This window comes from Mesocricetus auratus, unplaced genomic scaffold, assembly GCF_017639785.1.
Source record: "Mesocricetus auratus isolate SY011 unplaced genomic scaffold, BCM_Maur_2.0 Super-Scaffold_4256, whole genome shotgun sequence".
Classification (NCBI taxonomy): Eukaryota; Metazoa; Chordata; class Mammalia; order Rodentia; family Cricetidae; genus Mesocricetus; species Mesocricetus auratus.
In genome coordinates, this window is record NW_024429182.1 from 4912881 (window position 1) to 4939082 (window position 26202).

Sequence of the window (26202 nt, forward strand, 5' to 3'; positions counted from 1 at the left end):
TGTGTCCCTTGTCCCTGAGCCGCTGCTCTCTCTGGCTCTCTTTCCCTTTAGTACAGATACAAAGAGGCATTTGAGAGAATGAAAGGACAGATGCTTGGCTCCCGGGGCTTGGAAGATGACCTCAGCCTCGCACACGCAGTCCACGCGACCTCACTGCAGAGTGGTGTAAGTGGGAGGAGGCGGGGGGGGGGGGAGCTGTGGCCCACCTGAGGATGCCCCTGGCGCAGCCAGCTCAGGGGGCCAGCCTCTTGGAAGTGGGTTACGCTTGGGCTGCCCATTCCCTGTGTAGTTATGAAATCACCTCTTGGGGTTCAGGTTCTTCCCATAAAGTGAGGTTGGATTTGTAGAGCCCCCAGTTCCTTTCTGGGGTGCGAGTTCTTTGATTTGGATCTGGGTGGTATATGGGATGTGTTTGGTTTGCAAAACAATTTTTTTGGTGCATTCTACAGAGAGCAAATTCCTGCAAATGTTTAGTAACGGGAAAAGATTTACATGAGAAGTTCTAGGGTGCGTGTTAGAAGGTAGACTGGGTGCCTGGAGGCTACAGTCACTTGAAGTTGTTCACATTGTAGCTGTGCAGATGGAGTCTGTACTTAGGTACGTGCCCAGACATACATGCATGTGCACACACACACACACACACACACACACACACACACATACACACACACACACACACGGCACTTCATTCTTATTTGTGTCTACATTTATGTAGGCACCTGGTTTGCTACTACCCTCTGACAATTAGTGTGGTCCTGTGGACTCTGCCACACGTATGTATACACAACCTCCTTGCACATGTGTGAGGGCAAATGTCAGGGGCGAAGGCTGTGCCCAGCAGGTTACAGAGGTCTAGCCTATGCGCTACCTGATTTAACCGCCAAACTGTCTCTCTGGGATCTCTACTTTGTATTTATTCTGGACTATTGATGAGGAGGTCAAGACTGAATGACTCAGTCCCTCTCTCAGAGGCAGCTAGACAGAGGCAGGCTCCAACATGGAGGCAGTGCATCTCTCTCTCTCTCTCTCTCTCTCTCTCTCTCTCTCTCTCTCTCTCTCTCTCTCTCTCTTTCTCTCTGTCTCTCATTCCCTGCCATTTTCCTCTGTCTGTTTCACTTTCCCCCTTTCCAACTATGCCTTCTGTCTTGGGCTGTTGACCTCTGAGTACGGAATTAGATGGTAGGCCTTGGCCTTGTTCTAAGGATGACACAAGGGTGGGAAGTTGGGGCCAAGGGACTGGGCTGGAGTGTCAGAGGGCAACTCGCAAAAGGAAAAGGCAGTGCCTATGTACCACCTGAATTCCGAGGAGAACCGCCAGCCTCACACACGTCCTCCCGAGGCTGCTGGGGCGAGAATGGACTTCTCCCTTGTTTTTCAGGGCTTGAGGGATGAGTATCTATCCTCAGAGCTGGCCTTTCAAACAGCTGTCCACCTCTGCCAGCACTGAGATTGACTAGAGACTCGTAATGCCTGATGAAGCTCTTTGTGGGGTGGGGGTAACAGGAGAATCCGCGAACTGGAGCAGATATTGGGGAAAGGTACATTGGGCGGAACACAGGTTGCCCAGGAGCGTTCTTAACACCCTGAAGTGGGGTGATATAGGAAGTTGAGCAGCAAGGGAGTAATTGGCATTAGATCTGTAGCTTGTCTGTATTTTCTCCTGGTAAGGAAGCCATGTCCCCTGTACCATAGTGACTTCCAGGGACCAAGAGTTGCAGACTCAAGCATGCTTGTTATGTTGGTGTCTCCAAGGAGGGGGTATGAGCACGCATCGGTATCTCTGGCTGATGGGACAACTGTGGCATAGTTGCTCTTCCTGATGGTCCTGTGCAAACTGTAAGCCGTCCATCTGTCTGCCCCTCTAGGTGAATTATAAGAAAGCCTTTGAACACTCAAAAACTCACTTCCATCTGCCACTGGACATGGTAACCTTGGTGCATGCCAAGAAGGCTCAGAACCTGGCCAGCGACCAGGACTACAGACATCCGCTCCCCCAACACACATCCTTGCCAGAAGACCTGAGACTGAGCTGTGCCAAGAAAGCTCACAAGTTGCAGAGTGAGGTAAAGAGCCTGGGCCTCTCCCTCAGGGCCCTTCTACTAGGGTTTCATAACACACGGCAGGGACCCTCAAGTTCTTCTCGGCTCTGTGAAGCCTCCAGAGGTCAGGAATCCCAAACTCGTCTTAGCCCAAGAGCTCCCGCACAGTCCTAAAGCACAATGGATTAGAGTGCTCTAGTGAGAACAGTCACTGTTCCTTGAGTGTTTCTGCTGAACTCAAAGCATTGGAATTACCTGATCTAACCCCACAATATCCTTGCATTAGTGGTCCCCATAGTCAGGAGAAATTGTCGAAGACACAAGGAAGATAAATTAGTTATCTAAGGGGAATCAACTGGACGTGAGGAATTGGGTGAGATGCCACATAAGTTTATGGGTTCTCAGGGTTTTCCAGTTTTGTCCCTGGCCTCAGGTTGGATAGAAACCCTTCTTGCTTCTTTATGGGAAGAACATAGAGCAGGGCCAGGCAATTAGACCCCGGGATGCCTCTTAGGGCCATCACGGTCCTTGTGAGGTATCTCCACTCCTCTGGTGACGCGTCCAACCCCTGACGCCTGTTCTGCAAGGCAAGGGGGCACAGGGGAGTTAGGCAGTCTCGCATTTCCTGAAACAGTGAGGTGTGTCCTTCCCAAAGGCAGCAGCCGCCCTGGTGCCTGCCTTCCTTCCCAACCTGCTAGGTTGGCCTGTTCCAGGCCCGTGCAGGAAACAAGCCCCGTGGAGGAAAGGGAGACCTCTGTCTTGGTTCAGCAGTGTGTGCAAATCAATCAGAGCTCAGATCCAGAGTCTGTCACCTCTTGGGACACCGTGTCTGTGGACAGCGTTTGCTGAATGACAGGAACTGTCAGGGACCTGAGTGCAGCTAGAGGGAACTGCTACACTCATCTTGGGCCATTTGTCACCTGCGCAGAGCCCTGTTGCTTGTCCTGTCTGGTGACGACTGGAAGGTGGCACACCCAGGCGGTACTTTGCTGGCTGAGGGGAGTAGCTTTGGGGATTCTCTAAACCGTCATTCCCAATCACTCAGTGGTTCTTGCTTCTTCCCATGCAGGTGCGGGCCCAAATGAGTCTGTGCCAACTTATTTTGGATTCATACATTAGTTCTTCTTTAACCCACAATTAATTAATACCGCCCGCCACTGTTGGGCTTTTGTTTGGAAGATCAGTTAAACCATTTGTACATTCGCCCCCAAGACGCCTGACTTTCTAGCCACAATCCTCTCCAGCATTTATGTTTTGATAACCCACATTAAAACAGAAATCCGTCCGGTATCCCCGTCACATGTCACAACTACTCACAGAGAAGTGACAGCCGAATGACTTCCTCCTGACCCACGCTTTCCCCAGATGAGCCTTTACTGAGAAAGCATGTACACCGTTGCTGAGTGGCACTGTACAGACATCTGTACAGATGCTGCCTGGAGTTGTAGATGTGCTCTTTTGGACAATGTCCTGAGAGCCTCCCGGCTTCTCTTGCTTCTTTGTTCAGAGTTCGGCTTTTCTGATGTTTATGCATTCCTTTTAGAATCTCTACCGTTCGGACCTGAACTTCATGCGTGGCATTCCCTGTGTCGTTCCTGGCACGCTGGAGATTGAAGGCAGAAAGAAGGCATCAGAGCTCATCAGCGAGGTAACGCGGGGCTCCAGAGTGGGTGATGGCAGTGTGGGATCCAGGGCCGATGCCACGGGGGACCTGTGTCCCCTGCTCAGGCAGCCGGAGGTTAAGCTCTTGCCTCTTGCCAGGTGCATTTATTCTTGTTGTAGTTTCCATTCTGACCACTTAAGAAAGCTTTCTGGGGCCTGGCGAGGCGGCTCAGTAGTTAAGGCTCGACGAGCAAGTGTGAGGACCTAAGTTTAGATTCCGAGCACTCACTGAAACAGACAGGCACCGTGGTACGTATCTGTCATCACGGTTCTCGGGGGGGTGGAGGCAGGAGGATCCCTGGAGCTCACTGGCTAACAAGTCTAGCTGAAGCAATGAGCTCCTGGCTCAGTGAGAAACCTGAGTGGAGAGGAAGCCACCCAACACCGACCTGTGGCTTTCATGCACACGCGAGCGCACACATACACACACACACATACACACGTGCGCACAGGCATACACATGCATACATGCGCACACGCAGGAACATCAAGTCTGCTCCTCTGTTAATACATAAGGCTGATTCGTGAGCTCCTAAGATGTGCTTTTCCTAGGTCCTTTGAAGGGCAGCCATACGGTACAATGGAGCACAGGCAGGCTTTGGAAGCCATCAAATAAGGGATTGAAATTCTAGGTCAGCTCTCATTTGCTTTGTGACCTCAGCCTAGTTACCTGTCCTTTCTGATCCCCGGCTTCTAAATTAGTCACATGGGGTTATACAGAACGCCTCGGTTTGGCCCTGTAAGGATCGGCTCTGATTTAAGCCCAGTGTTTCTCTGACAGCTGCGTTTGAAATGGAAGCTACGTTCTTGCTGACTTCTTGGTGAAAAATAAATAGTCTCAGAATTCCGAGCTGTCTAAGTGCATGGGGAGCCTTGGGAGGTGACCTGGATTGATGTTCACGGTGGGCTCAAGGACAGGGGCAATGGTGGGAATAGTGGGATAGAAGTTTGGCCCCCAACCCGCAAGTTAAAGTGTGGGGAGTAGTGCCCTGTGGAAGCTCAGGGGCCCTGGACTCTGCATTCCCAGAACAGTCTGCACCGAAGCTCTCCACAGCCCATGCCCATCAGAGCCCATGTGGCTCTTCAAAGAGCACATAGAGGCTGGGCTCTGCCCCACCCCAGGACTGAGAAAGCCACTGTGTGAGTGTGTGCCTGGAAACCTAGATGTTATTCTGCAGGAGCCATAAACCTTTCTCTTTGAGACAGGGTCTCTCCCTGACCTGAAACTCACCAAGTCATCTAAGCAGGCTGGCCAGTGAGCCCAGGGATCTGCCTGTAGTCTAAGAAATCTGGCCAGTGAGCCCAGGGATCTGCCTGTAGTCTAAGAAATCTGGCCAGTGAGCCCAGGGATCTGCCTGTAGTCTAAGAAATCTGGCCAGTGAGCCCAGGGATCTGCCTGTCTCTGCCTCCCCAGTACTGGAGTTATAGATGTGTTCTCACAAGTGTGGCTTTGAAGGGGCAGGGCTGGCATTGTGCGTTCTCAACGCTGAGGACAAGTCTTGTCCGGTGCAGACTGCAAGTGAAGTCGGTTCTGTTCACCCGGAGAGGGAGATGGCCAGCTGGGCTCTAGAATGACAGGCTGGGCAAACTGAGACTTTAGTGGCAATGGTGGCATACACTTATAATTCCGGTGTGCGGAAAGGCAGAGGCAGGAGGATTCTGGGACTCTGTGGTCAGCAAGGCTCAGGTCCAGGGACAAACCTGCCGCAGAAAGAAAGCTATTTATAGTGTCCCAAATTATCCTCTGGAATCCACATGCATGTGCACACAGGGACACACAGATGCACATGTGTGCGTGTACATATGCACACACCCATGTACATACACACACACACACACACACACACACACACACACAGCTTTAATTAAGATTTACAGCATTAACTGTTTTCAACCTTACCAAGCCATCTTTTTTCTTTCTCAGAGTAAATACCGCCAACATCCAGGATCATTCAAGTACACGGCCGTGACAGATTCTCCCTACCTTCTGCAGGCCAAGCTCAGCAACCAGATCACCAATGAGGTGAACTCTCCAGTGGCTGTTTAAGGATGGCCAGATTTAAAGAGAAAAGGGGGGGGGGACACACACACGAGGGGGGTGTGGATTTTTATGGGTGGAAGAGGGGAAAGGCATTCGAGTTTATGGGAGGATTTGGAAGGAAAAGATCATTCCATACAGAACCTAACGCACCTACTGGAGGAAAGGAAGGAATTCGGCATCTGCTGCACACTGTAGTCCAGCTCCTCTGGACCAGGGGGCTCAGGCCACGCCCTGGAGTGGCTGGATCCAAAGAGCCATCAGACAAGGCCCTCACTGTAAGGACTCGGGCATTACACTGGCCCGCCCCTGTCACCTGGCAGAATGCACTCAGGCAGTGCCCTGGTCAGACTGTGTAGTCTGCAGGCAGGTGCGAAGGACCCCTTTAAAAGACAGACCCCGCCCACTTACGCTCTCTTCTTTCCTGCTCCCCTCTTTCCTGCTGTTCCCCTGGGACAGACAGGGCTTTTCCTGTCTCCCTCTTCTCTTCTGTCCTCTCTCTCTCTCTCTCTCTCTCTCTCTCTCTCTCTCTCTCTCTCTCTCTCTCTCTCTCTCTCTCTCTCTCTCTCTCTCTCTCTCTCTCTCTCTCTCTCTCTGTCTCTCTCTCTCTCTCTCTCTCTCTCTCTCTCTCTCTCTCTCTCTCTCTCTCTCTCTCTCTCTCTCTCTCTCTCTCTCTCTCTCTCTCTCTCTTTCCTTACCCCCCTTTCCCTTTCTAGTAAAACCTCTCACTAGGCTGTGTCTGCCTTGACCCCGCCCCCCTCGGTCACCCTAGCCCGCCTCGGAATCTGCGGAGGTTCCGCACGCGCGCCTTATCCCAACACTCAGCTAGCTCTTTTGCACACGGGAATCTGAGGAAATGCTGACCTGTGTTTCTACTCTCGAGAGAGAGTGGCAAACCAACATAATATAACGTTCATTTATGGAGGGAGGGCTTGTGTTTGCTCAAAGGCAGGTCTAGAGAGTATCATCTATCTGGATCCTTGAGCCTTAATCTGATTCACTCTCCACTCATTGCAATCATCCCAGAATTTACTGTCCCCAGTAAAACATGAAGGGAAGGGTGTCCCCCCCGCCCCTGCCCGGTGCTCTCCTTCTTGCCAAGGTTCTCGTGTCCGCTGGGCAGACACACGTTGTCAGACCATCTTCGTTTTCAACTCTAGCTTTCAGAAGTTGTGTGGAGACCGGGCTATCTTGACTATTCACCTCCCCATCCGACCCCGAGCCTTCTGAAGCTGGAGGTGACCCCTGAGGATGAGGATGCCCCGGAGACAAAAGTCCGTCATCTTGCACAGAGAGGGCATCGACTTAAAAGTCTTGCTCACCCTTGCTCCCTTTCCCTAAACCGTGCACTGCAGGGTGACTGCGTTTTAGGTCGACCCCTGGCCGTTCAGAAGTCAGCAAGCACTGAGCCATTTCTGAGCACAGGGATATGAGTCTTCCAGGGCAGCCCGGGCTCAGCTTGCTCCCAGAAGGGACCCTGAGACTGCAGGGAAGGGTGAAGCGGGCTGCGTCTTTCCGTCACACGGCCCAGGTCATCGATGGCGTGCGCTGTATCAGGGACACGGACTTCAGCACGTCCACCGCGTTTACCCTCCTCAGGGTTAGCAGAACAAGCTGCCGTACCCGGCACAGTCAGCCCTTCCATTTCACGTGATTTCACGCACACAGCCTGACCTCACCAGGAGGCGTGTCCCCGAACGCAGGGCTCACACGCCGCTGTTTGTCTTCTCACCGTTTCTTACCTTTGATTCGGGTGCAGCGCCTCTACAAAGCAGCCGGTGAGGATGCGCGACACCGCTACACAACCACCCTTGGTTTGCCCGAGTTCACCCGAGCCAAGGCCAACGCAGACAACCTGAGCGAGGCAAGTCTTCCTCCCTGCGGAAGGTCAAGCGTGTGCCAAAGCCACCAGCGCTGCGTCACGCCGGGGGCCCAGCAGCCGCCTCCCCACCATTTGCTGACGCTTCTAAAAAGGCACCCGCTTCAGAAGCGCATGCGAAATCTCCGTGTTATGTATATGTGTGCGCTCAGAGCCCACCACGGGGCACGTGCTACTCAGAGCTGGCTCTGTGAAACAGAGATGCTCACAAAGGGATTGCAGGACATCATGCCACAAATGAAAGGGCGTATAGCCTTTGTTCATGGATTCATGTGTGTGTGTGTGTATGCGTGTGTGTGTGTTTAAAAGATATACATGTGTTCCTGTTTTAGGCAAAATACAAGGAGTCTTGGCGTAATCTCCATGCTCAAGGCTACAAGCTGACGATAGACGCTCTCCCCTTCCAGGCTGCGCGGGCCTCCGGGGACGTAGCCAGCGATGTGAGTGGACCGCTCTGACCTCCCCGTCTTGCCTCTCTCTGTCAATGGAATGTAAAACAATGTGTGAGGCAGATCCCCCCCCCCAAATTAAAGCAAATCTGTAACTGTGTGAGACAGGACGTCGCCCGCGGAATATATTAGCTCTGAGTGAGGAGGTCCTTCAGCAAAAGGGGAGAGGGCCGAGCACAGGGTAAATCCATGCAGAGGTCTCTGGCTGAAGGAGCAGGTGGACTCACATATCACTGTGACGTGCGGGCAGTGGTCCCGTGAGAGCTGCCTGCTCGTAGCACCACCCAGAACAAGGACGAGGAAGGAGATGGCAATCGCCTCTCCCCTGGGTCCCTGTCACTTCCTTACACAACCCACCAGCGGTGCCTCATATGTCCATAGCTTTGGGACATGAAGGTGACTTTCTCTTTCCCATAAACAAACCACAGAAAGCGTGGACTTCAAATGAGCGTATCCTGTCTTTGGGGTTCAATATTTTTCCAAATATGCATGGGTAAAGTACAAGTTTCTCCCCCCTTCCCCGTTTGATGAAATTCCTTTTGGCCACAGGAGACACGCGGGGAGAAGGGTGCTCCCTGAGTTTCTGAGGTTTTAATTAGATAGAAAGAGAGGTGTGATGTTCTCATCCTTCAGCACCCCCAGGGAGGGAGGCGTGATTGGAGCCAAACTGCCCTGCCCGTGGTAGCTCTCAGACTCACCACCACCTGGAGCAAGAAGAGCCGGCCCCTCCCCCAGGGCCCGTTAGGCAGGCGGGCACACATTGGTTACGTGCCACCGTGCGGGTGGGCGTATGTTAGCTACGCGCTGGCCCCTGACCGGCCGGCTGTCCCTTCTAGTTCCTCTATAGGCACGACTTTGTGAAGGAGCGGGGACGGCTCATCGGGGTCCGGAGCGTGAGCGACGACCCTCGGCTACGGCACTGCCAGCGGATGGGCCAGCTGCAGAGCGAGAATCTGTACAAGAAGGAGGCGGCCAGCAACCAAGCCCAGTGCCACCTGCCCATGGACATGGTGCACCTGGTCCATGCCAGGAAGGCCCAGGCACTGGCCAGTGACCACGGCTACCGGACACAGTGCCACGAGTTCACTGCGCTGCCTGAGGATCTGAAGATGACTTGGGCTAAGAAAGCCCATGCCCTACAGAGTGAGGTAGGGCTATGCAGTGCTGGCTAGTCCCGCCTTCCTTCTGCTACACCCGAGGTCCATCTTTGACCTTTCGAGCCCTCTCCATCCCAAATGTGGCCTCTATCCTCCAGACCAGGGCTATTTATTCAGTTGACTTTTATTGGGCAACTACGACATGGCCAGCACTTTTAAGGCTTATCTTGCCTTCTGTCTCTCTTCACCTGAATTCCTGCTCTGAGTTTCGGACCGCCCCTCGCATCCCCTCTCCTGTCCTCCTCTCTCTTTTTCCTCTCCTCCCTTCAGTCCTTCTCTCCTTCTGGGAGAGAGGGCTGTTGTCAGCAAAAGAGTAATAAGTGTCTCCAGTGCTTGTGGAACTCCTCCCACTGCCTTGAGATTAATGGTGGTTGATGTGGCGAATATCTTATGTCTCATATGTGAGGTATGTCCACCTCAGTTTCTGAAGTGCTCGGATTAGGGGCGGTACCCACACGTGTGCCGTTTGTAACAGGGCATCCCTGTAATTTCTCATCGGAAAGGTGACGTTTGAACAAAGGCCCAAAGGAGATGAGGGAAGGGGGCAGGGAAATCTATGCAGATAGCGCAGTAAAGTTCCAAGGCCAAAGATATGAGCGGGAAGAGTCATGGCCTGTCAGAGGGCAAACAGAAATCAGCAAACTTGGGGTCCAGTGAGAGACCCTGCTGATAATCAGTAAAGTGGGGAATTACGGAAGACCACGCCTGATGCCAATTCTAAGCTTGTACGTGCACACACACACATGCATACACACACATGCATACACACACATGCATACACACATGCACCTACACACACACACACACACGAATACACACACTTATCTACATACACACACATGCATCTACACACACACACTTGTGCCCACACACACGTTCACATACATGGATACACCGTGAACACAACACAACACCCACCCCCCCACCCACCCCCACACACACACATGGAAAAAACACATGGATGAGTGAAGAGGTCTCAGTGGGCGGGGCAGGGCTGGGGATGGGAAGGGGGGGCATTCGGCTAAGGTAACACAGCCCTGACTGACACTGACTGCCCCCTTTGCCCTTTCCGCCGCTCTGGGAGCATCTGGGAGGGTAGGCGTGGCAAGATGGACTCAGATGCTACCCTCTAAACTGTGACTCCCCCCAAAGGCTCTTAAAGCAGTAGAAATCTTGGGTCAGCAGGGGTAGACCCCAAGGCTCTCAAAGGCAAGATCCTGCCCTAGTCAAGAACCAGGGCAGATGGTGGTGATGGGGGGGGATAGGAGCAGTTGCACCCCATGTCGTGGGGGAAGGGTCTGGAGTCAGTTCTGAGGTGTAAGTCCTATTCCTCTGCACTGGCCGTGTGAGCTTGCACAGGTCCTTCATCCTTGCCTAGTCTTGGACACGGTGGCAATAGCCAAGTGACCATATGCAGGGGGGAATGTAAGGCACGATCATCTCTCTGGGCCCTATGACAACCTGAGTCCCAGTTGAGACTGTAAGCTCTGGGCCTGTTGGCAGTTGGCCCCTGTCACATATTCGCACCTCTGGGAGACCTCAGGCCAAACAATGGAAGTGTAATCTGAGCACTGCAGGGCACCCAGCAGCCCATCAGGCCTCAAGTCCACAGGACCAAAGTAGAAGAGTACCTCCACCAAGCCTTTCCAAACGTCCCCGGGGGAGCGGAGCTAACTCGGGTTGAGAATCCCGTTTCTAGCTTGAGAGCTGGTCTGTGTGACCTGCTTAGCCTAAAGCCTGGTCCACAGAATCCCAGAAGAGACAGCTGCTTCTGTAAGTACCCACACCTGGTCCCCAGCCCTCAGAGCAGTGCCTGCTCTTAGTTCAATAAGCAGGGTATCGTGCACGCAAAATGGCTATAGACTATTATAATAATGATCCCATTAACAAGCAAGTCGTCATTATTTGCTGCTGAGCCAGAAGATGGATGCTCACTCAGCCCTGCCCTTAGCTGGCTAGGTGGCCCTGAGTACTCACTTGATTTTCCGGACTCCATCCCAGGGTCAGCAAAGCACAAGGTTTGGTCTGGCCCGTCACCTCAGACTTTTGAGTGTCACGGGAAATTTTCTTTTAGCAACAGGGTTAGCACAATGCTAACTTTTGTTATGCCAAGGAAAAAGAAAAAAAACCTAAATACCACCCAAAGATATGATTTATGCTACTGTTACTTTTGAAAAGAAAGAAAAGGTTTAAAATATTAAAAAAATAACATCAAGAACACAATCTCAAAAGGAGAAGTGGTAGCAGGCAACTGCGTATTAACATTTTAAAAACAGGATCTGATTTACAGTTCTAAGGCCTTAGCATTGGTTGTTTCAATTTCACATGACCATGTGATGCTCTGTGAACTGCTTTTAGCCTATGGTCGGCTTGATGTAAGAAGTCTGAACTCCCAGTTATATTTAATGGTGATAATGCCCAGGGTGCTCCACTTTACTGTAGACATTATTAAAATGTCCATCTTACACGGCTAGATTATACAGAAAAGGGAATATGCATACTCAACACTGAGTCCGTCTGTCCTTGGTCTTTTAAAATAGCTGTTTGTGTGCGCACCATGTGAGTATAGTGCCTGCAGAGACCACAGGGGCATCATATCCCCTGAAACTGGAGTTACAGGCAGTTGCGGGTTGGTTTGCCTGGTTGCTGGGTGCTGGGAACTGAAGTTCAGCCCTCTGGGGGAGCAGGAATAGCTCTGATCTGCAGGGCTCACCCCAGCCCCGCAACAGGGATTCATCGGTTCAGCAGCTTTGCCTATGCTTCCCTGCTTTGGCCAGGAGGAAAGCGTTGGGTTGGATCAGCAGGTCTGAGAGATGCTCCTCACTTGGGCTAAACCCCAAGGCCGTGATTGACGATGTCGTGTCAGGTTCTGCTGACTTTTGAATGTCACTTGAGATGTACAGGCTGGCCTGGGGGCACCCATCATGAACACAAGGCAGTGACCTCCATAGCCCGTTTGGTCTTCTATGCACCTACTGTTCTCTGCTCCTGCATGATCTCATACCAGGGCCTTAGGAGGTCTTGAAACACACTGTGCCCTACCCCTTTTCAGGGTGGTAACCTCAGGTTGACTCTTGAAGCATTCCAGACTTCAGTTTCCCCATCAGAAACAACAACAATGATAATGACTAAAAATGTATAGAACCCCTGCTTCCTGGGCCAGGTATTAGTATAAATGGAGATGTGAGGCTCTTGTCATCAAAGTCATCTGCCTTGGGTTACAAGCTGGCAGAGAAATGATTTCCCTAAGCCCTAGAACTAGAAAGAAATGGGGCCGGGCTTCTGAACTCCTGATCCCTGGTCCTGTCAGTCTCTCTGGCTTCCACAGGTGGCTAAATTATGACCCGGGCACTCTAATCTGTATTCTTGATGACTTCCAGTGTGGCTTGTCCAGAGCACAGCAGACCATAGCTCTTCTCAGTCTCCAAAACATCATTTGATCACGAAAACTATTCTGTGGGCGAGGACAAGAACCCCTCCTTTGCAAGACAGAAAGGCTGTGCATTGGGATAACGAGTCTAAACAGTCCTGCTTGGGTGGTAGGGATATCACCTCTGACCCATATGAGGAACACACCCTCCAGGTACCGCCTGGGTACCTACACTCATTATCACTTTGCAAGAGATTGCTCCAAAATGGGGATGTCGGGAAAGTCGCACCCGTGGATTTTCCAAGTGGCCTCCAGACCTTAGTGTAAGGGAAAACAGAATCTGCCATTTGGGTGAGTCAGACCAGGGCGGGCAGTTTGCGAAGGTTTGTTCTTAGGCGCATTCTCTGAAGCTGTCCAAAGACGGCTCCCCTCTTCTCTCCCCGCTTTGATCACACAGGTCTGGGGCAGGTGTGTTGTTTTTTTTTAGGGTCTGTGTGAGCAGTCAAAGCTGGGCTGGGGAGACATTGACAGATGATGTTGTTTATCAGGGTCAGAGGCACAGCCGGATCTTTGGGGACCGGCATCTTGTTTCCTGACTTACCTGTAATCGCGCTGTTCAGCCCAACAAAAGACAGGTTGAAAGAGTGCTCCCCACCCGGTCTCTCTCATGAAAGGAGCAGGGTCTGGCTGTGAAGAGGCCCTGTAGGATTATTCTCTCCAACTTAGAAATTTATCCAATTTTCTCTGCTCTTTATCAGAGTCGAAGGCAAAAGCATTGCCCAGGTAGACTGAAAAGACGCGGTATGAAAAGCAATCTTACTGACGTGGGGTTTTGAAATCTGCTCCTGAGCCCGAGTGATGCCTCCCTTCACCAGTCAGAAAGCAGTGTGGAATTGGCACAGGGGCATTAGCCGGCAGACAGTTAGATCAGAAACAGACCCGCTTTGAGGCCAGCTGTGAGGAGCGCCGTGGATCCTGAAATGAAAGGGAACTAAAAAGGCTGAGGGCCTGGCATCCAGAGCGATATTTTGCGTTACAGCAGGGCTTATATCTAAATTAGAGAAATGCCATCAACTTCATTTAGATCCAAATTTCAGATTTCCTCAGAGAGCCTTTTGCCACCTTTAAAAATACCCAATTTCCATAAAGAGGAGAAGAAAGGCGTTCGGGTGACAGTGTCATTGTAGGCGACGCAGGCAGATCAAGGACTCCTAATAAGATTTGACAGTTTAGGGGCTCCAGTCACAGCCGCTGTTGTAACGCTTCTATTTATTTTCTCCGGGAATGGTGCTGTTGGCCTAATCTTCTGAGCCCTAAAAATGAAGAAAGAGGCTAAGGTTTTGCCTGTTTTTGCAATATAAGCAAACCACGACGAATTGCAGCCGTGGGTAGGGGGTAAACTGAGGCACTGAAGGACTAAAAGGACTTACTCATTGCTAGCCCGTTATGTTTAAATTTGTCTTGGTTTTTTAAGTTCCTCCTGCAGTTGATCCCCACCCCCTCTGTGGCCACTGTCTGAAGGACAGGAATCTAATGGTCTCTTGCCCCTGGGGACTCTCAGGTTTTTCACAAGGATTGTTCTGACCTCCAAATGTTGCAGAGACAGAGTTGCATGTTGGCAAAAGTAGTTTGCTCTGAATCATGGCAGCTTCGATGCAGGGCTCAGAACCCTTTGATCAGCTGAATGGTGTGCAGGTCGTTTTGGGTTGGCAGGTTGGCAGAATGAACCCAAATAATCCTGGTTGATCCTTGGATTTGAGCGCGCAGCCCTTTCTTTAAACGCTTGTCCACGGATGTCATCGCCGTCGGCTTCGAGTCTTGCTAAGGGGGGGGGCTTCTTGGAACTTTGTTGTACTCCGTTACTTTATTCATGGAAAACGCAAACTCAAAATGTCTAGACTTGGAATCCTCTCTCAGCGCAGTCACCGAACTGCTGTGATAAAGTATGATTGCAAAGCATGATTTATTATTCTTTATTGTTATTATTATTATTATTATTTTGGTTTTTTGAGACAGGGTTTCTCCGTATTGTTTTGGAGGCTGTCCTGGAACTCGCTCTGTAGACCAGGCTGGCCTCGAACTCACAGAGATCCACCTGCTTCTGATTCCCGAGTGCTGGGATTAAAGGCGCACACCACCAACGCCCAGCTATTGTTATTACTCTTATTGCAGAACCAGGGCCTTGCTGAAGTGTCCTCGGGGTCCTGGGCACGGGTCTGACAGGGCCTCTTGGCTTTCTTTCTGCAGTTTCGATACAGGTCAGACTTGATGGGTATGAAGGGCACGGGATGGCTGGCTCTGAGATCTCCCCAGATTGAGAGCGCAAAGAAGGCTGGAGAGCTCATCAGCGAGGTACTGCCAGCATGGCCTTCCTGAGTGACACGGGCAGCTTGAGTATTTCCTGAGGAAGAGAGGGCCTGTCTACACAGTGGGGATCATGCCAGGATAGACCCAAGGCTGATGGACACCCAACATTATTTTTTTTTCTGGAGCTATTTGCTACCCAAACCTAAAACAATAATATTTTCCTGCATCCAATTCACTGCAGAGGAGTTGAAGGCATTCAGCACATTAGGAGCTTCTTACTAGACACATGGTGACCAGTTATCAGCTGGTGTGGCCCACTGTTTTCATTGACAAATTGGGAAATCTATATTTACCCACTGAGTTTGGTCCAGTGTACAGAGGTCATGTGGCTTCTGCGGGGGGGGGGGGGGTGTTAAAGGTAATGTAGAGTTAGCAATACCAACTGGTTGATGGCCTGGGGAACCTCTGTTCTAGAATCCCCTTGAGAGAGACACTGCCCTCTTTGGTTTTCTTACTAATAGAACCAGCTCAGAGAGGGTCTAAGCAGGGCTCCGTGGATGCCAGCACTTCCCCTTACGCTAAAGAATCTCTTCTTTAAGAAACTAAGTGTCTGTCACCTGGGCCTTCCCATGCTCTGACTGTCTGGTGTCTATCAAACAGAATGGCTTGTCTTCTGGTATGCCATTGTCATTTATACATTTGGTCCCGAGAAACCAGCACTAAAGAAGGAAGTGATATTTAACCATGCATATGGGGATCTTTTCTTTTATAGACCAAGTACCGTAAAAAACCAGACAGTATCAAGTTCACCACGGTGGTAGACTCTCCAGACCTTGTTCACGCCAAGAACAGTTACATGCACTGCAATGAGGTGGGCTCCTCCACTAACCCTGGGCATATAGTGGGGCGCTGTGGCTTGGTGTCGGATGGGGGTGCAAGCCGTCTGGGTGACTGTGGGCCAGTTGCTAATCTCTTCCCACCTCATTCCCCTCATTTGAAGGAGGAAGTGGGTGGTAGAATCGGGAGGGCAGCCATCCATCCCCTCACACAGTTGAGTGAATTTGAAGGGGGCTAAATAAGTAAAAGAAAATAAGGCTTTAAGCAAGGACCAGGAACAGTGAGTCCTCTATAAATGCCCCGTTATGTTATAATCACAGTATTACTGGTGATCTCTCGCCAAACATGAGGTCAGGTGCGTCTTAATTGCTGATGGATGCGATGGAATTAAAGGCTTGATATCACCCTGGTAGGGACAAAAAAGAATGATTATAGTCAAAGCTTTCTCTGCCTTCGTTGCCTGTGTATTTTAGGCCTGTTTCCTCTTTCAGGGGACAGGGGGCTGCACGTGTTCCCTCCCCCCGAATTGTCAAGGGTTTCCATTCTTCATGCAGTTACAGGACAGCCCCCTCCTCCCACAGCCCAAACGCTGTCCTAAACAGTTCCCATTTCCAAAGCCCAAGTGGATTTGGGAACTGATGGGAATGGATTGTCTGCACCTATAGAAATAGAGGGAACACAAATCCTTCTTTTTTATTTTAATTTTTAAATTTAAATTTAAATTAGAAACAAGGTTGCTTCACATATCAATTCCAGGTCCCTCTCCCTTTCCCTCCCCTCCTCCCACGCCCTCCCACCAAACCCTTCCAATATCCCCTCATTTCCCCAGGGAGGGTGAGGCCCTCCATGGGGGTGTCCATAGTCTGTCATTTCATCCAGGACAAGGCCTGGGCCCTCCCCTGGGAGTCCAGGGTGAGAGTACATCTCTCATTGTTGGATGGGAGTCCAAAGTCCATTTGTATACCCGGGATAAATACTGATCTACTACACAGGCCCAATAGATTACCTAGGCCTCCTCACTGACACCCACATTCAGGGGGTCTTGATCAGTCCCATGCTGGAATCCTAGCCATCAGTCTGGGATTCAAGAGCTAACCCTTGTCAGGTCAGCTGTTTCTGGGGGCCCAAATACTTCTTAAGGTTGTTGGCAAGGCTTGAGTCACTGCTCTAAGAATGACAACCAAGACAAAACAACAATCTTAAAATTGTGTCTTTGTGCAATCTGGATAAAACATGAAAATCTTAAGGCTTTAAACACTGACATTTAATACATTTTATAATAAAAAGGCCAATTTGTTTTTTTATTACTACTATTCGTGTTGAACAACAGCCCAGTCTCAAAGGCCTGTGAGTTGTCTCTTGTTACCAGTGAACACACACATTGGGTTGCAGAGGGTCTGAGATATAGCCAGAACTAAACACATAGGCAGAATAAAACACACAGGCGTGGCCAACCAGGGAGTTGGTTTATGGTCATTTGGAACAGATCATGGTAAATATTTTAGCAGTGTTCACCATCACATGACCCTGGCCACAAAGGAACCTCTAGAAGGATCATCTCTAAAGGGGAGGGCCAGGAGAGGGCATCAACCACTTTTCTCTTGAGCTTTTACCGCGTATGGCTGTTCCCAGGCTCTGCCTTGACCGTTGGTCTGTCTCCCTGACAGCGCCTGTACAGGTCGGGCGATGCAGACTCCATGCACAGGTACACCTCAATCCCAGACCACCCAGATTTCGCCCGAGCGCGACTGAATGCGATGCACCTGAGTGATGTAAGTAGGGTTTGGGTGCTGTGTGCCTGCTTCTGTAACATTCCCGGGCCCCAAGTTGATTTTGTTGATTATCGCTTTTTAAGTCCTAAGAAGGAGGACATGAGAGTAAAAGAAGCCAGGATTGTGTGACTCCCGATCACTCCCCTCGCTGGGCCTCAGTTTCCTTATGTGTAAAACAGGAAGAAATGGAGCTGAGCTAAATGGAACTCTCTTGTAGCTTTAGCATTCTGATTCTAGGCTGGGCTCTGAAGACCCCGGTGAGATGCCTGGTAATGTCCAGGTGTATAGTCCCCAGGCTCTGGTAGATGTAGACAAACTCGTTCCCCTGATGTCTTGGACCTCTCTCTTTGGCCGTTCAGAGAAGTATGACTGCAGAGATGGAATGACACCATCTCACTCTGCAGTTTGAAAAGACGTTCTCAGTGTGACTGGTTCCTTTGTGCATGGAACCGTGTCTGCTGACACTCCAGCTTCCCCTGGACGCATGCCCTTTGCGTACATAAACCAAGACGCTGTTTCCTAAACTCGGGCTTGTTGTTGGCAGGGGTTGGAGGTCCCTGGTTGTAATAGAATAGGCAGTGCTGTGATCCCCAGCTAACAGGTAGAGAATTGGGGCAATCAAAAGACACCGTCGGATTGGAATAACACAGTCTGAGCGTGTCAGCCCGGGGCAGCGAGCGGCTTCCTAGAGTCCATCCATTCTTCCTTCCCTGGCCTGGCCATTGTGTCCTGGGGCTGCTTGCGGATCGACAGCTGCCGCTGTTCACCCCAGAGGTGTCTGCCTTGCAGGGGTTGGAGAGAGGCGCCTTCTAGTTAGCGTGTGTATTAGTTTGTTGCTGTTGTAAAGCCCTGTGGGATCCCATGCGGTGAATGCTCTCGCGCTTTGTAAATATGAGTTATTGCAAGCATTTGATGCTTTTGAGGGATGCGCGAGGGATAATTTTAGAACAGCAGCTCTGGTGGGCTGGCCTCCATCTGAGGACGCTGGACCCGCCCCCTCTACAGAGCTGGCACGGAAGGTTCAGCTCATTAATTCCCAAGGATTGGGAGGTCAGGTCTCCACTGGAGTAACTCTCCGAGGACCACACCCCAGGCACGGGGTTGAAACTGTCAGGTCATGGGGGTCCCAGCCTAAGGGGGACAGCCACCCCAGGCTTGTAAGGGCAGTGTGGTCCTCTCCCAAGGTGCGGGGACAGCCCGCAGAGTCCTGGAGCTAGAATTAGCCCCCCAGGGCTCACGGGGTATGGAGAACCCGTGAACCTCTTTGAAAGAGCACTTCTTCTTCTTCGGGGAGGGCGTGTGGGATTGCGCGCACAATTGGATCAAGTGCTCTTCGAGGAGAGTGACCTTCCTGAGCAAAGAAGGACGTCGGGATGTGCGAGGCAGCCGGAATAACTCAAAATCAAATGACTCTAATGTGTGAGGACGAGGACAAAAACGCTGTGATCAAGAAGAGGGATGCCCGGGGTTCCGAATCAAAGCGCCCTGCAGAACGTAAAGAATGCGAAAAGCAGAGCAGAAACCTCAGCAGCGTAGAAGACATGGGAGGAAGCCTCCACAGAAACCTCAGCAGCGTAGAAGACACGGGAGGAAGCCTCCGCAGAAACCTCAGCAGCGTAGAAGACACGGGAGGAAGCCTCCGTGAGCAAGCAGTGTGTGGGGCGCCAGGAGGAAGAGAGCTGGCTCAGTGGGAACAACCCCAGTCAGGCCACTGTCTCTACAGTTGGTCCCGAGGCACCCAGGCTCCAGGCTGAGGAGCATAGGCCACCTACACGGCCTGGTGTTGGACTTGAAGTTCGTGGGAGTCATTAACCAGCCCAGATCTGGGGTAGAGGCTCTTACTAGGAAGGTACTGGGTCCCCCTCATAGAGAGTGTTTAGGGGTGTTGTCGCCTCCATTTCCTACTCAGAGATCTTTGGAAGCCGCCAAAGCAGGAAGCAGCTAAAAGGGGTTGTTGACGGGCTGTCGTTACCTGAAGGCCCTCCAATCCTTGCTGTTAAACTAGGTAGTGACCCAGTGCATCTAAGCATTCGCCCTGAGACAGGAGCTAGGTGGTTTCCCAGGCCAGGCTCGGGTCTGTGCTCCTTGGGCCTTGGGTGTTCAGCTCATGTGTTGCTTGTTGGGGTTGGAGGTCATGGTGAAGGCAGTCATGACAACAGCAGTCATACGAAGATAATTATCCCTGTCCTGCTTGGCCCAGGCACTCCACGGTCCCCTTCCAGTGCTGGGCACAGAAGAGTGGGTGGGCCTCTTCGCTTTATGTCTGGTCTGCCTCTGTTCAGTTCTCCAGGCCTCCGCAGAACAGAGAGCCAGCCCTAACTTCCATTTCCAGGCAACAAAAGGAAGGTTCTTATGGGGGGGGGGCTTGGCCTGCTGCAGACCTCAGAATGAGCGAGCAGCCACATCGTGGTCTGGGGCTGTCGCTCTGTCGTCTCTTGGCGCTGTGACTCTCCTGCTGTCCTGCTTCTCTAAGTCTGAATAAAGAAGAGCCTCTCTCCTGGGGTCCTTGAAGATGGACCTTTCATGGAGGAATTGCCTTATCTTGGAAAGAAATAGTTAGCCACATGAAGGCACAGAGGATTTGGTGCCTCCATAGGCGATGTGGTGTGCGTAAGCCATAAGAGGGTATGATTACAGACCCCCAGAGGGGCATAGGTCAACTTGAAAGGGAGAGAGAATAAAAGAGCAACAGAGAAAGCATGAAGGTCAGGGGTCCTGACAGGTTCTTGACGATCCATTTAATTCAGGTGAAGGGCTCTGACCCCCCTGCAAGTCTCTGGAGTACATGTGTGCAGCAGCATTTCTCCTAGTGATGGGGTGAGGCATCATAACTAGGCTGAATCCCCAACCTCGGGGAGTCAGAGGACCGAGTAAGCCCATGGGTGACAAGACCCAGAGACGAGCACTTTCGGCACACTGGAGCTACTGGGTTCTGGGGCTGCAGGTTCTGGGGCCAGGAGTCTGAAAAGCTGAGACGCTGAGAGGGGGTGCAGACACAGGAAGGATGGTTCAGGGGCCCCGAGAATAGAGGGTGCACGTGACTAGACTCACAGAACACAGCTCTGAGTAGGAGAAGTCCTTTACGGCCAGTTCCATCAACCCTAGAGTCCCCCAATGTCATAAAGAGCCAACTTCCCGCTGAGACCAGATAGCATGTAGCCATGGTTGCTCCTTATTCACGAGTGTTTCTGTTTCCTCAACCAGAAAGTCTACAGAAACTCCTGGGAGCAGAACCGGGCTGGTGGCTATGACTTCAGGCTGGATGCCATCCCATTCCAGACTGCCAAGGTGTCCAGGGATATCGCCAGTGATGTAAGACTCTAAACTCTGCCTGTGGCTGGCAGAGTTCTCGCTGGCTACCCAAGGAAAGAAAGGCTCAGGACATCCTCTTGGACCATCAGACTTCCTTTCCCCACACCCACACAGAGTCATGTTTCAGAGGAAAGAGAACTCAGGCCTGGTGGTTAGAATCATAGCAAGAAAATTGGGAAGGCTCTTTTGTTTTGCTTTATATATATATATATATATATATATATATATATGTATATATATTTTCCCAGTAACTCTTTCAGGAGAGGTACTCAACAGTTGATGGCTGGAATACCAGAAGCCAAGGAACCTGTGGTTCTATGGTTGGCTGTTTAATTTGTAGTAAAGAATCTTTTACAAAACTGCTCCTATGCAAGTGTGAGGACTTACATTCAGACTTGCAGATCCCATGTAAAGCCAGATGTGGTAGCGTATGCCTGTAGCGCCAGATGTGGTAGCATGTACCTGTAACCTTAGGTGTGATAGCATGCTCCTGTAACCTCAGATGTGGCAGTGTGCATCTGTAACCCCAGGTCTCCTATGGTGAGATGGGAAACAACAGAGTTAGGAGAATTCCCCTAAAAGCTCAATAACTGGTTTGCCTGGCATATGCAGTGGATTAGCATGAAACTCCATCTTAAACAGTGTAGAAGACGGACAGACACTCAGTGCTGTCTTCTGTCCTCCATAAGTGCACTGTGGCACACACGTTTCCACGCTCACACACAAAGAATTCACACAGGTACTCATACACGTACGCACATGATAAAAACTAAGATGAAAACGCAACTATGTAAAACGACCTAGATGCTTCACTTTAAGCAATTTGAGACGCGCTAGACTAGGCCCCTGCATGCTGGGGAGGGCGGAAGGAAGAACGCACACTTCCGTTCCTGTTGGAGCGTTACTTGCGGCAGCCATCGAATGGGCATCGTCGGTGGACATCTGTTGAACCCCAGTCCCGTACCACTGACTTCTCTCAGTATCCCACGGGGTGGAGATTTAGTCTCCTGCTTTATCAGATGCTCAGAGGCTCCACAGCTGGTGAAAGGCCTCCCCACTGGCTTTACTCGACTCCAAAGCTTGTGCCCTTACCCACTGTTGAGCTTCCCCGGGGTGTGGCCCCTCTGGGGCGGGGTATCCCACCACCTCTCTCTGCTTCTCTGACTTGCAGTTCCGGTACAAGGAGGCGTTCCTGAGGGACCGGGGCCTGCAGATTGGGTACCGTAGCATCAGTGATGACCCAAGGATGAGGCATTTCCTCCGCGTCAGCAGGCTCCAGAGCGACAATGAGTATAAGAAGGACTTTGCCAAGGGTTGCTCCCAGTTCCACAGCCGCCCTGACCAACCTGGCTTCCTCCAGGCCAAGAGGAGCCAGCAACTGGCCAGTGATGTACGCTACAGGCAGCCACTGCCCCAGCACACCAGCGACCCAGAGCAGCTGGGCCTGAAGCACGCGCGGAAGGCCCATCAGCTGCAGAGTGATGTGAGCCACCTCCACATACTGCCCGTTACCTTCTGGGGGAGCCAGCTGAGAGGGCACAGTGACAGCCACTGCCAGCCACTTCTGCCACACCTCTAGTGAATAATCTCTAAGGATCGTGCTATGCAGCCCCCCAATCCCAGGACTGCCTTATTTAACAGAGAAAGAGCTCAAGATACAGAGGCGTTAAACTGCCTAAGATCACACGGAAAATAAGTGGCAGCCCTGGGTATCCTATGTAAAAATGCTCAACTTCCTTCCTTCCTTCTTTCCTTCCTCCCTTCCTCCCTCCCTCCCTTCCTTCCTTCCTTCCTTCCTTCCTTCCTTCCTTCCTTCCTCCCTCCCTTACTTCCTTCCTTCCTTCCTCCCTTCCTTCCTTCTTTCCTTCCTTCCTCCCTCCCCTCCCTCCCTTCCTTTCTTCCTCTGTCCATCCTTCCTTCTGTCCATCTGTCCTTCCATCCTTTCCTTCCTTCCTCCCTTCCTCCTTCTTCCTTTCGTTCTCCCTTCCTCCATCCTTTCTCTCTCCTTCCTCTTCCCTCTGTCCCTCCGTCCCTCCCTCTGTCCCTCCCACCCCCTCTCCCTTCCCCTCCCTTCCTTTCTGTTAGGGATTCATCCCAGGACCTTATGCATACCAGACAAGGGCCCTGACACTTAGCAGATGTCCGATCTGGAAGCTCAAGCCCTAGGTGGCTCTGGTCTACTATTTCCATGGCATCTAAAGACTCACTTAAGCCAGTTTATTCTTTCCCTGGTAGGCAACCGAAGCTCAGAGTGGGGGGGCGCGTTTTCCTAGGTGCGCAGAACACAGTAAGAGAGGAGCCTAGACTTGGGCCAGGTGTCCCCATCCTGGCTCCCACTGCAGCTTCCACCATCTGAACGGGAAGATTACAGGAGTGGCTGCGTGGTGGCCAGGCTCACTGTCCACCAGGTCCCGTGTGCATCACGTGATTGCTCTTTGTCTTGACATGAATGATGTCCTTGTGGCCCTTATCTCCTTGTTGCATTTCAAACCCCACTCATTCAGTGGCCAAAGTCCCCAACCCCACTGACTACCCAACACTCTTGCTTCTTCCTTCCCCCAAGGTCAAGTACAAATCTGACTTGAGCCTGACTCGAGGTGTTGGCTGGACCCCTCCTGGCTCCTACAAAGTGGAAATGGCTCGGCGGGCTGCAGAGCTGGCCAACAGGAGGGGCCTGGGTCTCCAGGGGGCTCACGTGAGTAACAGAGCTGCAAACTGCACCCTGCCTTGCAAGACCACGGGGAACACAAACTCATTGTTGCTTTTCAAAGTTTATTTTTGGGCAAAGGTCAGCCAGTTCTAAAGAAGCGTGAAAGGCAGCCGAACAAGGCGCCTAATTTCATGGGTCTGAGATGACCGGGCCGGTGACACGTGGGTTAAACTTCCCGCAGGCTTCCTCTGAAGTCACAGCCATTAGTTCTGCAGAGGCAAACCCACCAGGGCGACATCAATCCCGGGCCAGGGCAGCCCAGGCTGTGCTGAGTGTTAGCTCGTTATATGCACGGAAAGGGTCAGGGACTCGCTGGCTCCAACAGTCTGCATTTTGAACCCGACTTTGTTCAGAAAAGAGACACCACATCTAAATGAGACGCGGGCTTTGCTCCTTTCTCATCTTTGCCTCGAGGGTCCTTTTTCTTGGGCAGGGTGGAAGAGAGGACAAAGGAGGGGGGGCGGATGTGTCAGATGTTGGGCCGGCGTCTTAGCATGGCTTGTGGGAGCTTCATGTGCACTTGGGGTGGGGGCTATGTGTGATTTCTGCAGGCAGGGCCGGAGCAAATGGGGCACAGAGATCATCAGAGCCCGGAGGTGAACCCAGACGCCTCGGAGATTCTGCACATCAACAGGAAGAAGGCTCTGCTGATGTGAGCGGCCACCCGCAGCTGCGTCCTCGGGAGAGAGAGGCCAGCCGTTGGAGGGTTGCTGGCTGGAGGCATGCCTTCACGTGGGGCTTCAGTCTGCACGAGTTGTTAAAAAAATGGCCACGCCCTCCCCATCTCCGCCTCTGCCTTGATTAAAACAGCTCTGAAAGCAAACTCTGGAGCGTGTGCTTTGGGGGCTTCTCTCTGATGGGTGGGTCAGATTGGCTAGAACCCTGATGGTTTGGGCAGGGGAGGAAGAGTCAAGGAGACATCCCTGGTGCTGATGCTGGGCATTTAGGAACCTCACGTTTGCGGGTGTCCATGGTGAAGACCGTCTCTTCGAGTTCTGCTTTTCCGGAGGGTGAAGGGGAGCAAAAATCATCATATTTCTCATTGGTTCCCAAGGGGGAAGGCGGGCAGAGTGGGCCCTCATGAAATGGTTCTGGGATAGGCCCATGGTTTGGCAACAGTCTCTGTGGAAAGTGTGGTCTTCAGCTACATGGTCTTCTGGGATGCAAAGGACATCCCTGGCTGCCCGGGAAACCCCTTTTGTCTGGTGCTAAAGAGGAGGGAGGGGCTTCAAGGCTCCCAAGATGGCACCTCAGAAGCCGGTCTCTCTATGCATGGTGTTTCTGATCCAGTTCAGGAACTTGGTGACTTGAGTGTAGACTCCTGGTTTCTTGCCACATTCCTGCCCCCAGCTCACGATCCCATAGACAAAGTAAGTGCCGTCCCGTTCACAGGTCAGAGGGCCCCCGGAGTCACCCTGAGGGAAGAGTCATAGGGTGTCAGCCTTGTCGGGCTAAGACTCAGAGGTACCCCAAACTGCCTACGAGGGAGTGATGGCGTAAAGTCGCCGGCCAGCTACCCTGGGCTTCTCTGGAAATCAGTGCCAAAGCTCTTCCCGAGATTCCCATGGTGCATAGCTCCAAAGGGAGAGAAGCTAATACCAGCTTCAGTTGTGGAGTCTGGAAAAAGTTTGAAGCCCAGGGCTGCAGTCACAGTGCTGTGGGCAAGTAATGCTCCCTGGCTTTCAGTTCCAAAGGCTCCGCTGCTGGTGCCTAGGGGCCCTCAGCGTCAAGCAGCTGACCAAGGTAGGCAATGGCTTGTTTGGACAGACCCCCATGTAAGGAGGACCACAGGGACTCAGAGGGAGCCTATGTGTTCAACCTGCTGCCTGCTGACCAGGCCTGAGACCTTGCTTTTTCAGTGGAGAGTGTGGATAACCACAGAGGAGCTGCTCTCCGATTCCTTATGAAGTGCTTAGACCAGGATAGAGATGGGCAGGAGGAAGGCAGTGGGGGAAACAGCTGGCCTAGTCACGGCACCTAACAGCTTTTATAACATGACCTTGCCCTCCTAACCTAATCATAGCCACTGCCTTGTGATGTCATGGTCACATTGACCCAGGTCCTATATAGTACAAGACAGAACCAGGTTCCATACCCATGACTACCTATCAGATTCAAAATCTGTTCAGGATAGCCCTGGACTTATCTAGAGAACTGAGTAGCCTGTGATCCCATTCATCTCCCAAGAGCTTAAGGGGAACCACACCCACTTTCTCTTTTCTGTCCTGAGTTTGTGGCTTTCCATGCTCCCATGGAGAGGGACAGAGGGTCATAGCAGAGCCACCGACTCTAGAGAGAGAAACTCCAGTTTCCCAACCCAACAGACTGTGGGTTGACCAGTTACCTTGTGTCCCTTTGTAGGGAGGCTTTATCATGCTGTAGGATGAGAACATAGCTACACTGGATTTCTGAGAACAGCTGGGCAGTGTTTAAGTACGAACAGAAAGCCTAAGCCGAGCTGATCTCAGGAGCCTAGGAAGGATGTATTCCACGTGACAGGAGCCCTGAGCTAAACAGAGTATGGGCTTTGCTTTGGGGCAGGGACCCTGGGTTCCCTTAGCGTAGAGTTGGTGGAACCACTACCCCCTCTTTCTCCAGGAGCACTATTGAGTCTCCATAGATCTCAGCATCTGGGAGTATGCCATTATCACAGCATCTGGGAGTATGCCA

General features: G+C 51.7%; 2 protein-coding genes across 8 annotated transcripts in view; one reads left to right on the plus strand and one right to left on the minus strand.

Moving 5' to 3' along the window:
- Positions 1-24355, plus strand: part of LOC101825350 (nebulin related anchoring protein) — a 76636-nt gene extending 52281 nt beyond the window's left edge. For 5 of the 7 annotated variants that reach the window (XM_040742418.1, XM_040742437.1, XM_040742431.1 and 2 more), the window contains 14 exons: positions 52-165; positions 1866-2063; positions 3583-3687; positions 5626-5724; positions 7499-7603; positions 7951-8058; positions 8904-9215; positions 14842-14946; positions 15674-15772; positions 17406-17510; positions 20715-20822; positions 21994-22305; positions 23386-23517; positions 24084-24355. In XM_040742418.1, coding sequence (XP_040598352.1) covers positions 52-165; positions 1866-2063; positions 3583-3687; positions 5626-5724; positions 7499-7603; positions 7951-8058; positions 8904-9215; positions 14842-14946; positions 15674-15772; positions 17406-17510; positions 20715-20822; positions 21994-22305; positions 23386-23517; positions 24084-24188 — 2007 coding nt within the window. In that variant the 3' untranslated portion in view covers positions 24189-24355. The remainder of the gene's footprint in view (positions 1-51; positions 166-1865; positions 2064-3582; positions 3688-5625; positions 5725-7498; positions 7604-7950; positions 8059-8903; positions 9216-14841; positions 14947-15673; positions 15773-17405; positions 17511-20714; positions 20823-21993; positions 22306-23385; positions 23518-24083) is intronic. The other 2 variants (XM_040742444.1, XM_040742455.1) reach the window with 2 other exon arrangements.
- Habp2 (hyaluronan binding protein 2) overlaps positions 23581-26202 on the minus strand; it is a 30526-nt gene continuing 27904 nt past the window's right edge. Inside the window, exon 13 of the mRNA XM_040742468.1 lies at positions 23581-24947. Within this exon, the coding sequence (XP_040598402.1) occupies positions 24783-24947 (165 nt within the window). The 3' untranslated portion in view covers positions 23581-24782. The remainder of the gene's footprint in view (positions 24948-26202) is intronic.